At 35.6% G+C, this 12800-nt stretch overlaps 2 protein-coding genes across 5 annotated transcripts; both read left to right on the top strand.

Moving 5' to 3' along the window:
* The first annotated feature begins 3068 nt into the window (after positions 1-3068).
* Positions 3069-7584, top strand: LOC123195092 (probable glycosyltransferase At5g03795). 4 transcript variants are annotated; one of them, XM_044608694.1, is made up of 5 exons: positions 3069-3285; positions 4130-4866; positions 4965-5095; positions 5916-6264; positions 6691-7584. In XM_044608694.1, the coding sequence occupies exons 2-5, from the start codon at positions 4582-4584 to the stop codon at positions 7354-7356; spliced, it is 1431 nt and encodes a 476-aa protein (XP_044464629.1). In that variant the 5' UTR covers positions 3069-3285; positions 4130-4581; the 3' UTR covers positions 7357-7584. The 4 variants fall into 4 exon arrangements, with proteins under 4 accessions (XP_044464629.1, XP_044464627.1, XP_044464628.1 ...); XM_044608692.1 differs by having other exon boundaries at positions 3934-4866; XM_044608693.1 differs by having other exon boundaries at positions 3069-3413.
* A 633-nt stretch (positions 7585-8217) lies between these two features.
* LOC123195094 lies at positions 8218-12452 on the top strand. The gene is made up of 4 exons (XM_044608696.1): positions 8218-8531; positions 8965-9078; positions 9186-9256; positions 11999-12452. Exons 1-4 carry the CDS (start codon positions 8364-8366, stop codon positions 12246-12248), a joined length of 603 nt encoding a protein of 200 aa, XP_044464631.1. The 5' UTR covers positions 8218-8363; the 3' UTR covers positions 12249-12452.
* Positions 12453-12800: the final 348 nt, after the last annotated feature.

Here is a 12800-nt window from a genome sequence, read left to right as displayed (position 1 = left end):
TACCTTGATTGGGCGTTCCATACTTGTATGGAAGCAGCTACTCGTATATAGCAAGAGCCAAAAAATCTAAATATTTTTTTTTTTTCCTCATCATTGGTTTTTCTTGCATTGACGTCAAAATAAAGAAGCATACATCAATAGATTCCTGTACTTAAAAACAAGATACCCACCACATGCTGACAATAAGGAACAGAGTAGCGACTTTTGGGGGAATTATATATTTAGCCTAGCCATGGCCCCATGGGATTTGAAAGGCCCGTGTGTGAAAAAGACTTGAATTCATATAAAGTTCTCTTTTACCATTCAAACTAGCTTTTCAGAGTGCATATAAATGGGAAAAAAGTGATTGTGTAGAACAAAGAACCAGGCATTTGCTTTGTTAAGTGTTGATACTTCAAAGAAGCATTGAACAATTAAGACATCTATAGGAAACTGATTTTTAAAAAGAGTCGAGTACTTTGTTGCTGCAAAGGCATGCAAGAAAATTAAATGTATCATATAGAGAACTGCTTGTTATCTTGAATTGCATGATTGGAAGTCAAGTCAATATATGAAGACGTAGCAGAGGAATCATATATTTGCCCCTGATTAGCGGATTCCTGTCAGAAAATTCCAGTAGGGCAAGATGGGATGAAAAGTGGCGGCTTATGAATTATGACCACCTAGCTCTGACTCTACATTCTTTTAATTCGCAATGCATCATCGGTGACAGCGACCTGGTAGCTAGCTATATCTATGTTGACAACTTATCGGCGGAACTGTCTTCTTTGGAGGACTAAAGTCGACAATGATCATGGTCTTCTTTAAATACCCTTCTCAGAAAATCAGTGGGCTAATTCAAAAACTTCCGTTATGGTATGTCAATGAAACTTGGAATCAACCTTTTACCAGCCACCCGAAGGTTAATCTTCGTAATCCTGTGCAGAACCTGTCTTATAATTATTAACTTCTACTTCAGTTTATGGGATTTTCTGAATTCCATTTTCTTATGAAACAGAAAGAGCCAGATACAAGGGAGCTTTTTATTGTGGGGATTGATGCAGCTAAGCCTGTTGTTGAAAAGGGATTGATTTCTGGTATGCTATTCATTTTAAGAACAACGAAAATTGCACAATCCTATATAATTAAGGCATGCAACATACAACATTCTGCTGTATCCAACTGGTATCTTTTCTCCAGCTGCAAGGATCTTAGATAGGTGCAACCTTGCCAAGAAATGAGAGTTGCTGGATACATGTGAAGTATTTTTAAAATGCTTGAATCTTATATTGTTAATTCTGCTGATTTATAAACACTCCTAATTACTTCATGGGCTTGTAAAGACTAGCCAAAGGATTGGTCTCCTACCCACAAAAATTGGACTAAAAGTTTAATTCATGTATAAATGGTGGATTAATATCAAGTGATCAATGGATTTCCACGACCTTCCTCGTTTAAATACAATAGTTCGAACAATATTCAAAAACACGTGTGATACTAGTCGTTTATTTGCCAGGTAAAACCTAAACATCTTATCAAAACCGATTATATGTTAAGTTCTTCCTCAATAGGTCCATGGGCCGTGATTATCTCATGGATGTTCTACCGTTCACATATAAATACATGACACTCATTTTAACACCCAATTTTAGGGGTGGATTCGAAGCGAGCTTGTTCGGGCTCGAAACGAGCTTTGTTCGAACGAGCCCGAACCCGAGCTTGCCTTGAACAAGCCCGAGCCCAAACACGAGCCTGAATTTTGAGCAAAAATGAATACGAGCCCGAACACGAACATTGATTAAGCGAGCCGAGCACTCAAATAAAAAAACATTTATTTCAAAGAAGAAACGACACCGTTTTTCCTTGGAAATACTGCCTAAAGCGAACCCGAGCCCGAACACACGAACCCGAACACTAAAATTATGAAACGAACCAAACACGAACATTTGTTTAGCGAGCTCGCGCGAGCCCGAGCCCGAGCCCGAGCTTGGCTCACTGAAAACGAGCCGAAAACTAGTTGGGCCCTGTTCGGGCTCGGCTCGGCTCGTATCCAGCCCTACCCAATTTAGGCCAAATGACAATTTCCCACACAAGGTTTGATGTAAACTCAATTTTTCCCTATTAATTATCAAAAATCTAAATATTAACTCATTGTTAACAAAAACATTTTTAAAAACTAAAAATTTATCATATTTCTACCTTCCAAATTTAAAAACTAATAAATTCCACCAGCCAAATTTTGAAAAACTTACATTTTTCCCTGAAAATTTTTTTAGCATGCTATCGGAGGCTGGAGATGTGGGCAACGATAATGTTCTCCTTCCCTTCTGGCTTCTCTCTCAGTCGAGCTCTATTTCTAATCATTATCAACTGATGAAATAGATCGTTCATCTTCAGACAAATTACATCTTCGTCAATTGATTTCATGATTCGATAATGGCCAAGAATGGAACAGGAGGGAAAGAGAAGCTATGAGGGAGAGAGAATGTGGTCATCGTCGCCACTGACTGCCAACAATGGTGACTGGAAAAACCCTAGGGGGAAATATTTATTTTTCAAACTTTGGGTAAAAGATATTTCTTAGATTTTTAAACCTATAGAGGAAATATGATAAATTTTTAGTTTTTTAAATATGTTTATTAAATAATAATTTTACCCTAATAGTAATGATAAAATTTAACTGATGAATAGGTATTTAGATTTTCGATAATTAGCGAGTAGAAAATTGAGTTTACACCAAACCTTGGGTGGGAAATAGTTATTTGGCCCTCAATTTATAAGTTTTTTCAAATTAACTTTCATAGCGGTTCAAGAGTTTTATAGACACCCTTAGCTCATTACTTTGTAAGCTTTCGTACATGTCCCAGTTTCGGAAGTTCATTTACCATCTACATCCTGTTGAATGTAGGGGTTCCTTTGTTATTTCAAAAAATTCACAGGGTTAAGTTTAGTAAACCTTTGGGTGTATTCTGTCTTTATCCATAATTTTATTATTACGGTTCCTCTGATTGCTGTAGAGAAATTTTATACAACCAGTCAAATTTGTACACATTATTATGTAGTTTTTTAATTTCCGCTTAACCAACATTGTCCAAGAAAGGAATATAAGAGCGATTTGCGTACGCAGCCTAAATGCGCGTGGACGGTGCAGCTGATTGCTCGAGTCAACAGCTGGGTGGCGATTTACGTAATATCAGAGTGGACAGAACCAGCTATCGGTCTGGATAATCTCCATTGCCAAATCATTTCTGAACTTCTACCCACTTCTCGATTACCCCAAAAACTAGTCACCAAGTACTGCCTCAGGTACTGTCTTCTCTATTTCATTACACGATACTACAAGTGTTAATTTCATTTTAGAATCAAAGTAGACGACGAAGAGAAGAAATCTCATTCTCCAACTAATTAAATCTTCTCCAGCGATTTCTCGGACTGTAAGTGTTAGCTGGCTCTAGTTGACTGCTAGTTGCACTTCCAATCATCGATTTCTTTTACTTCTTTTCGGTGGATTTGTTTGTGTTGTATAACTTGCATGTTTGTTGCCGGCAAGCAGTAGCGTTTATTTGATTGCTGTAGGATTCCGTTCTTTTTTTTTATTTCTGATTAATATGAGGGTTTCTTTTGCATGTTATGGATTTTTTAAGATCCTGCATTTCGTTTTTGTTGGATTAAGTTATACAGGTCTTGTTGCTTGATTTTTGGTAAATTTTGGTTTTTTTTAATCAACGTTGACGAATTGTATGAACTTGGTGTGGGAATATGTTTCAATTTTGAAGAGTTTATGCCTTTTGATGAGTTTTGTGTTCTGAAACGGATTATCGACTTTATAAATTTGGTTGCATGTGAAGATTTGTTTATGAATTATGATGCGATTGAGTCAGATTTCATGTAATAAGTCAATACATTTAGATAGAGGATCTTTTGCTGAATTCAGATATTGGCAACAATGTGCAGGGATGGTAATTTTGGTTGAAATTCTGAGGCCAGTGTATAAAATTCCTCAATGGGTCATGAATTTCCATCTGTCTGTCATGGCATAACCAGGAGATTACTTTTGCTTTCAGGAATGATATTTTCTTTGATTTTAATCTTCCAATATCTTGAACTCCCGTATGATAATGTTTTTTCTTCTCTATTTTCGGCTGCTAAGGTTCCAGTAGCAGAAAACGCAACTGGTCCCTTAGCTAAATCTGGGATGGTCAGTGATGTGACTCATTCAAATGGCCTGATTTCCAGGATACATCTCAAATACACGAGTTTGCTAATAATAATACTGTGACCACCGAAGCAGAGGAGATAGATCCAAATTATGATTTTGTATCAGAAAATGATGATAGAGGTGACGACCCTGCTGAGGTGTCTAATACAGAGAAACTGGAGTGGGTAAATAAGAACTCCACATTGCAGATTGTCCAGAATGCAGATAATGGGCCTCTACCGGTGGAGGCCAGAAACTCAGAACATGGCTTTGCTCAAAAAGATGAAACAGTGGGTGGTAATTTTTCAAATTATATCAATGAGAAAGAAAATAATACTTTGGCATCAGGGTATAATGAGAGTTCAGGTGGGGGTGTTCCTTTCCCTTTTCCTGTCCCTCAACCAATGGAGTTTTTTCCCAACAAAACCCTGCCAAAAAAAAGTTTTGAAACTCCTGTTGGACTGGTTTATTCCAACAAATCTTCAAAGGATAAAGATACAACATCCATTTTTCACAAGAATGAAAATTCAGGACAACTGCAGAGTGATTTCTCTAATTTAAACAAGAATCATTCAGCGACCTTTGTTCCCATGGAAGACAAAGAGCCAGATATTACAACTTCTGCAGTGATCTCCATAGCTGAGATGAATGATTTGTTGCATAAGAGTCATGGTTCATATCGTTCAATGGTATGTATTATGCTTCATCGGTCAGTTATGTGAGGAGATTTTGTTCTGCATACATAGTAATTGCTTCAACTTATCTTCTGGTTACAAATTGTTTGCAGACACCAAGATGGTCTTCAGCTGTTGACCAAGAGCTCCTATATGTAAGAGCACAAATTGAAAATGCACCCATGCTTGAGAATGATAATGAACTTTATTCTCCTCTTTATCGAAATGTTTCAATGTTCAAAAGGTATGCTTACAAAATCCACAGAATATTGGACCCTTTTTTTCCTTTTTATGTTTTTCTTTTGTTTGGAACAATTTTCTTCAATGTAAATGTTGGAACCAAGATTTTTTATTTTGGTTTGGGTAATTTCCATATTCTATTGTAACATAGGCAGTGCTTGTGGCAGTGGATCCCTCCTATTTTAGGCTTGCTAATAGCTCCCTTTCCCTCTACCCTTGTCATGCATACGCTTGGGTTTTGTCTTTTACACTTTTGGTTGTGAGCAAGAGCACATAAGTCTGGTATTTGCCATTGGTATTCAATGTCTATGTAATCTGATTTACATTCTATTATGCATTTTGTATTTGCCATGATAGCATTGATAAAGGTGGTGTGAGTATTCCTTGTTGCTAATAACACATGTTACAAAATTACGTTTTCTTGGCTTTGAGTTTGGGAAAAAATCTACACCATATATAAGTCCAAGATAAGGAGGTCCTTTCATTGACTTCTTCAGTTATGCTTAGTGGTTAAGGTTGTACTGGTTATTGCCATTTCTATCTTTTTAAATCTAAGCTGGAATATATATGATATGTGTCTTATTTGTTTGCTGAAAATTCAAACAACACATTAATTTGTAGTGGAACTGCTGTTATTATTTTTGGGAGTGTTCCTTTTATCTTCAAAGATACTTGAGCTCCATAGGAGGCTAGAAGCTATGTCATTTTCAAACTAATCAATCAATTAGTGGTGCTCAAGTCAATGCTTTATGTATATTGATGTTTTGGCCCATCACATGTGTTGGAGCAACGAATTGATTGAAGAGATACAATCCAATTTGCAGGAGCTATGAGTTAATGGAACAGAAACTCAAAGTATATGTTTACAAAGAAGGACAAAAGCCCATATTCCATGAGCCAGTACTCAAGGGAATATATGCTTCTGAGGGATGGTTCATGAAGCTGCTGCAAGCTAACAAAATAATTGTTACTAAAGACCCTAGAAAAGCTCAACTGTTTTACTTGCCATTCAGTTCTCGAATGTTAGAAGAAACCCTATATGTTCAAAATTCTCATAGTCATGAAAATCTTATACAACATTTGAAGAACTACTTGGACTTCATTGCAGCTAAGCATCGTTTCTGGAATAGAACTGATGGAGCAGACCATTTTCTTGTTGCTTGCCATGACTGGGTACATTTTCCATGCTTTGGCTGTTTAAGATATTCTAATTGCAATGGCTAGGTTCTTATGATTTCTGGGCTGGGATCTATATGAATTTCTCAACTATTCCATTGTATTATTTTACTTGGCATTAAAAATAATTCTATTTATTTTTTGTAGCATTTTAATCAAATCAAGTATGTTTGTTACTTTCCTGAGGTCATGGTAAATTTATCTTTTACTTCAATCATGATCTATTTTTCCTCAGCCTACTAAAATATTTAGGTTATTAGACTGATACTTTCTCTTGAGTAGTAACTAGTGAGTAACAAAAGTCTTAAACAATGGGTAAGTAATGTGAAATGCTTTGTGTAATTGTAGAAAATGATTTTAATTCTATTTTCTTCTGGCCACATATCAGTTGATATGTTTTTTGTTATGAACCCTGCTTTTCAGGCCCCATCTGAGACAAAACGAAATATGGCGAAGTGTATCAGAGCCCTTTGCAATGCTGATATTAAAGAAGGTTTTGTCTTTGGCAAGGATGTCTCTCTTCCTGAGACATATGTGCGCTCTCCTAAGAACCCGCTTAGGACAGTTGGAGGCAAACCTCCTTCGAAGAGGTCAATCCTGGCTTTCTTTGCAGGGAGCATGCATGGATATTTACGACCCATTCTGTTGCAGCACTGGGAAAATAAAGATCCTGACATGAAAATCTTTGGTGTATTGCCTAAGGTGAAGGGGAAAATGAACTACATTCAGTATATGAAAAGCAGCAAGTACTGTATTTGTGCAAAAGGTTATGAAGTCAATAGTCCACGGGTAGTGGAGGCCATTTTCTACGAATGTGTTCCAGTGATCATATCTGACAATTTTGTTCCTCCATTTTTTGAGATTTTGAACTGGGAATCCTTTGCTGTTTTTGTCTTGGAGAAGGATATTCCAAATTTGAAAAATATACTGCTTTCAATCCCGGAGAAGAGATACCGAGAGATGCATATGAGGGTGAAGAAGGTACAACAACATTTTCTCTGGCATCCTAGGCCTGTAAAGTATGATATATTTCATATGATTCTCCACTCAGTTTGGTACAACAGGGTTTTTCTAGCAAGAACCAGATAAGCAAGCAACATTGCAATTGTGCAGATACATATCGGTTGTACTTGTAGAGGTAAAAGTCGGAAAAGAAAATGAATTAGGAAAATTTTCCGGGGTTATGGCATTCATTACATTATTTGTTGTACATAGACTTTGATCGAATCAAGTTGTTCTTGTCGTGTATGCTTATTTCTTTCTCTTGTAGAAACCTTTCTATTTTCCTAATAAAAGAACATTATTATGGGAACAAAATGATCTAAAATTCACTTGGCTTAATGTTATATTCAAATCTGTGTTTGACAATAAGTTTGGTCCAAATAAATTTGAAAAGAAGTTTAATTTAGGCAAACTTAAGTTTAAGTTATAAGGGTATTCAATTTTTTAAGTTTACGAATAAAAAAAATTTAATTTGAATTAATTAAAACGATATTATTTTAATTAATATATATAAAAAATAACTTCTTTTTTTCAACTGTAATATTAAACTAAATCTAATGTTTAGATTGTGTTCAAATTTGAATTGAATTTAAACTCAAACAATTTTGAGACAAGATTGAATTCAAGTTCAACTCCAATCAAATTAAGCACCCCTCAAATCCAGCCCTAAATTGTCCTGACTAATTATGGATTAGTTTTTGTTCTTGACTTTTTGGCGGCAATAAATTTAGTTATTCAGTTACATGAAAGTCAGTGCGATCTATCTACGACCCGATGATGATGATATCTAAGCTCTCAATTCTTAATCTAGACCGTCTGATTATGAGCTTCCAGATTTTCTTAACAAAATCGGGTCCCACATATTTCCACTTAAAAAGTCAAGGTTAAATCTGTACTTTCACACACAAGCTGTAAGAAGGTACAACCTAACAAAGCATTGTTTATCACCTAGATAACCTTAAAAGCCGTTTAACGGCAACAACCGGCCGCTTAAATTTTTATTTCCCCATCTGTGCTATCTTCGCAGACATTAAATATTTACTAGTCCTGAATTTCAATTAGCTAAACAAATCGATCGATTGACAGAAGAGTTTATGGCCACGGAGACCAAGGGTAGTGTGGGGAAGGTGAAGTCCAGCAACCAAGATGGTTCTTCCAAGGCAAAGGTTGATGTCAGCAAGAAGAAAATTGATAGCTCAGGCAAACAGAAAACGCCTGATTCAAAGCAAAATAGATCAGTCTCTATTGCCACAAAAACAGAGGTACCTATCTCAAAGCTCTGTTATTCTTTTCGCTTGTTGCTTGACAAAAGTCTGTTTTTTTCCTTCCATGGAATGCCAATTTGTTGATTTTTAAAGGTGGGACTTTGCCTTTTCTATTTATGTTTTGGTAATTTGGGGTTTTCAGTTTCTGAATTGTTTTTTTATTTACCTTTTGATGAATTCAGTGATGTGGACTTGGTAATATTCGGATTGTTAATAAGAAAATTCTACGACTGCAAAGAATTAGTTGATCTGGGCAGGGAGCTTTCTGCAATTAACTAATCTGTAATGAATTGAAGGATTATGGTGCATTATTTTGGTTATCTTTTGTTGAGATTTGGCTCTGGGCATCTAGCATTTTTTTAAATTCTGTCATTTGTATTAATTTTGTATTTGCTGTGATAATTCCTATATGTTTTTCTCAATTGTGAAGATAAAATCGAAACCGAGTTCAAGTTCCTCAAAGACCACTGTTACAACAACCACTAAAGTAAGAGAAAAGAAAGTGTTCACATTGCCTGGACAAAAATATGATCCTCCTGAAGAGGTAGAGAATATAATAATAGTAATTCTTGGTTCTTCTTCCGAAATTATTATTATTTTTTTGGTTTAATGCCACTCATTCTGTCATCTTTTGCTGGTTTGTATCAACAGAGAGAGCCATTACGGATATTCTATGAATCATTGTCAAAACAGATACCATCAAGTGAAATGGCGGAATTTTGGTTTGCTTTCCTTTTAATTTCACTGCAGTTATTTCTTTGTCTAATTGTATTGTATTTGTAGGGAGAGCAAAAATATATATATATATTTTTAAATCAGTCATTCATTGCTTTGAAACTTGCTTAAATTATTTCTGATCCTTTTTCTGTGGTCACATGAATAATTTCGCATAGAAAGAGCTTCTATAATTTCCCTACTGAAAATGCATGTTTTGAAGTATATAACTTCTTAGAAGGACATTCTTTGGGCCTTAACCCATTCAAACCTAGATGACCTCTTGGATGCATTTAGAAACTTATGAACGTAATCTGCTGACTAGTTTTTTGCTGTGGTTGTGAGCTGAAACCAACTTTTTATTTTGTTGGATTCAGTAAAATAAACAGTTAGCTGATTATGAAGATGCTGACTAGTTAGTGCATACTAAATTCTGTTGGTTCAATTGAACAAGCTAACGATCAGTATATGGGAAATAACAAAAGTGATGTGTAGGGGAAAAAAAGCTCTCTCTCTTGCTTGTTTTCTCACAGTTGTTGGATGTTATCTGTACTTCCCTGGTAATGTTCTGATGAGAGTTACAAAATTTTTATGTACATCTAACTAATGGCTTGTGATAATAACAGTGTACAAGTTTGTAACTTGATAGGTAGTTAACATGTCATATATTTGGACTATCAGATGTGATATTTGATCAAAGTGTAATCTGTGGGTGCTTGTAGCTTCTTATGATTAAAGATTAGAGGCTTTACTTTTACTGCTTCAGCACTGGAGATTTTACAGATGGAATATAGTATGGTGGCACTTGAGGGTTTGGTAGGGAACTAGTAGCCTTATGTAGATGAAAGACAATGAGGAGAAAGCTTGTCGGTTGGAACAGATACTGGAATTGTTGGGAAGTAAATGGAAGCTTCTTTCCCTATATCAGCTGAGAATATAGATTTCTTTATCCGGGGAAAGTGAACACTTTAGACTATCTTGGCTTGATTAGTAGGGAATAGAACCATCATTTCACCACATTGCTTGTGCCCACATATTGTTTGCCATATAGGTAGAGTAGGCATTGATGAAGACGTAGATTCCAGTATAGATAATCAAATTGGCCTTGTTTGTTTCAACTCATTCATAAACACCAATCATTGTACTTCAAAGAGTGAGATGCAAGTCAGTGAAGTGAGATTCTTAGGGATGGCAGCTGTGTTGGCTAGCCTTAAAGAAGAGAAGTCTCTGGGCCTTGGCTGTTTATGTTTTTGTTTCACATATTTTTCAAGTTTTAAAGGAAGATTCAACCAGTTGGGAGTCAGGACTCATCCACCTGTTATGAGAATAGAATGTTAGTTTTAGATTTGATTTCCTAGATCATGTGTAACACAATGCTTTTAAGAGTTGCTTCTTCTGCTGCTTTTAGTATCTTTCAGTATAGGTTACTGGTAAAGAATCACATTAAACTTTCTATACATTCCTGCATTATGCTCTTTTTTTTCTTGAAAAAAATAGATCTACTAAAATTTACTATTTGTTTTTATATTCTGAATAAGTGATTGTTAGCATAGGTGAAAATAATTCAAGACATGAGCAGATTTAAAATGGATTCGGTATGACATTTAGGATTTTTCACCGAGCAGTTGGATCGCTCAGATGTTGGTCATCTGTAGCGCTCAATATACACCTTCAGTGTGCTGATCTGCCTAGTTAGTAACAGTATCCTAAAATCCTAGAGGAAGCACCATTTCGTTATGCTAAATTGAAATCAAATAAATGATTACACCAATGCATATCCACTTGGTTGGGGAACTTGATCATGTAATTAGCTATATTATTACTGCTAGTGCTTTGTTGGGCATATATTACTATTTGTCCCTATCTTATTTGTGAAATCAATTGTGTGTTTGGTATATTTTGAGTATTTTGCTTTGGGCCTTGGTGCCTTGACATTGTGAAATGATGTTTTGTTATTACCATGTGGGAATCATTTAAGACTTGCAATTTGTTGGCAAATCTTGATATGGAATAATAATATTCAGTTCGGGCTCTTGTGTAAAACTTAAGAGCAGCCTCTATTTGTTAGAAAGTCATAGTGCCTCACTATCACTATCCTAATTCAATTGCATTTTTCTGGGGCCTCAACAATTGTTAGCCCAATTAAGCACATCTCTTCATCCTTCTGGTTCTTTTTGGCCCCTAGGTGAACTTCAACCATAGTTTTTTGATATAGAGTGGCATTTGGTGAAAATGAGATGCATCAAGTCCTTTGGTAACCAAATGAACTTGAGCCTGCTCAAGTGAACACAGGCATGTATACACTATATGCATTTATGTACATGCAATGGATTTATTGATTTTGAATTTTTCATCAAATTAGTCTGTTATTTTTGCCACACAATCAATCTTGGTAGATAAAAAATGAAAATTTACTTACCAAGAAAAAAAAAAAAAAAGAAACAACTTGACTGATGCTGGTAACTTCTTCTACATATGGTTTGGGGTGTGTTAGCCCTTTGGCATCAACTAGTCTACAGCCTGATTTGTTGAACTACTTTTAGCCTATCAACATATGATTTGGCGTAAGTTAGCAGTAGCTTAATAGGAACCCTTCCTACAATTTGGAGTTTTGATTATGACAATGTTTTTTTCTTCTTTATTTATTTATTTATTTTTTGATAAAAGATTATTATGCCAATTGTACAATTCTGAGTTTTTGTTTTACCAGCTTTATATAGCATTGCCTTGTAATACATGTCTTTTTGCAGGATGATGGAACATGGCCTGTTGTCCCCTGAGAGAGCCAAAAAGGCATATGAGAAGAAGCAGAGAAAACAAAAGCAACAGCGGATGGGAACTCCAGTTAAACCTTCAAAACCACTCATCAGTAGTAAACCTGAGAGTTCACAGAAGCAGCAACAGGCATCCAAAAATGGAGATGTTAAAGCCAAAAAACGATTAAAGGATGATAGTGACGACGATGACTTCATTTTAAGTCCCAAAAGAAGAAAGGGTTAACAAAGAAATGTCCCCTCTCTTCTTGTCATTTGTATTTCTGACATTTAACTGCAAAAAAATGCAGGAGTTGTGAAACAGTCAAAATGATAAAGCATGACATTCTTCATATTGTTAGTTTAATGGTGTCAATGAGCAGAAACAACTTTCTGAATTTATGTTATTTCTTGTTTATCTACCCTGTGATATGAGAATCTTCTTTCTACACTTGATTATGTTTGAGTTCTCAGATGATGTGTCCCCAGATGATTAGGTGTTAACTTATCCTTAGTTAAAATCACTCAATCACATGATGACATATCATCCGATATTCAATTGAGTACTCAAACTAGATATACATAGTTTTATTATTTTCATTATTTGATTATATATGGACTCTAGCAAATTAATACTGTTCACAGCACTAACTGCATTTGGTGCTAATTTAATGGACATAAATGATCCATGCACAGTCCATCTTTAGTGCAGTGAGCTAATAGTAATATATAAATATGAGAAACTGTCAGGGGTGCTTCCAGGTAATCTTCTTTCCCTCCTCAGGGGCCTGGGCACACA

Source organism: Mangifera indica, chromosome 13 (assembly GCF_011075055.1).
Source record: "Mangifera indica cultivar Alphonso chromosome 13, CATAS_Mindica_2.1, whole genome shotgun sequence".
Lineage (NCBI taxonomy): Eukaryota > Viridiplantae > Streptophyta > Magnoliopsida > Sapindales > Anacardiaceae > Mangifera > Mangifera indica.
Note: the sequence above shows the minus strand (reverse complement) of the source record. Positions and strands in the feature narration are given on the sequence as shown.

What these genes read in the sequence shown, in the direction of transcription:
- LOC123195092 (XM_044608694.1), top strand. Translation starts at nt 4,582, where the DNA reads ATGGAGTTTTTTCCCAACAAAACCCTGCCAAAAAAAAGTTTTGAAACT. An exon ending in ATGGTTCATATCGTTCAATG is followed by an intron (nt 4,867 to 4,964) that starts GTATGTATTATG and finishes AATTGTTTGCAG; the next exon opens with ACACCAAGATGGTCTTCAGC. An exon ending in TTGTTGCTTGCCATGACTGG is followed by an intron (nt 6,265 to 6,690) that starts GTACATTTTCCA and finishes CCTGCTTTTCAG; the next exon opens with GCCCCATCTGAGACAAAACG.
- LOC123195094 (XM_044608696.1), top strand. Translation starts at nt 8,364, where the DNA reads ATGGCCACGGAGACCAAGGGTAGTGTGGGGAAGGTGAAGTCCAGCAAC. An exon ending in CTATTGCCACAAAAACAGAG is followed by an intron (nt 8,532 to 8,964) that starts GTACCTATCTCA and finishes TCAATTGTGAAG; the next exon opens with ATAAAATCGAAACCGAGTTC. An exon ending in AATATGATCCTCCTGAAGAG is followed by an intron (nt 9,079 to 9,185) that starts GTAGAGAATATA and finishes TTGTATCAACAG; the next exon opens with AGAGAGCCATTACGGATATT.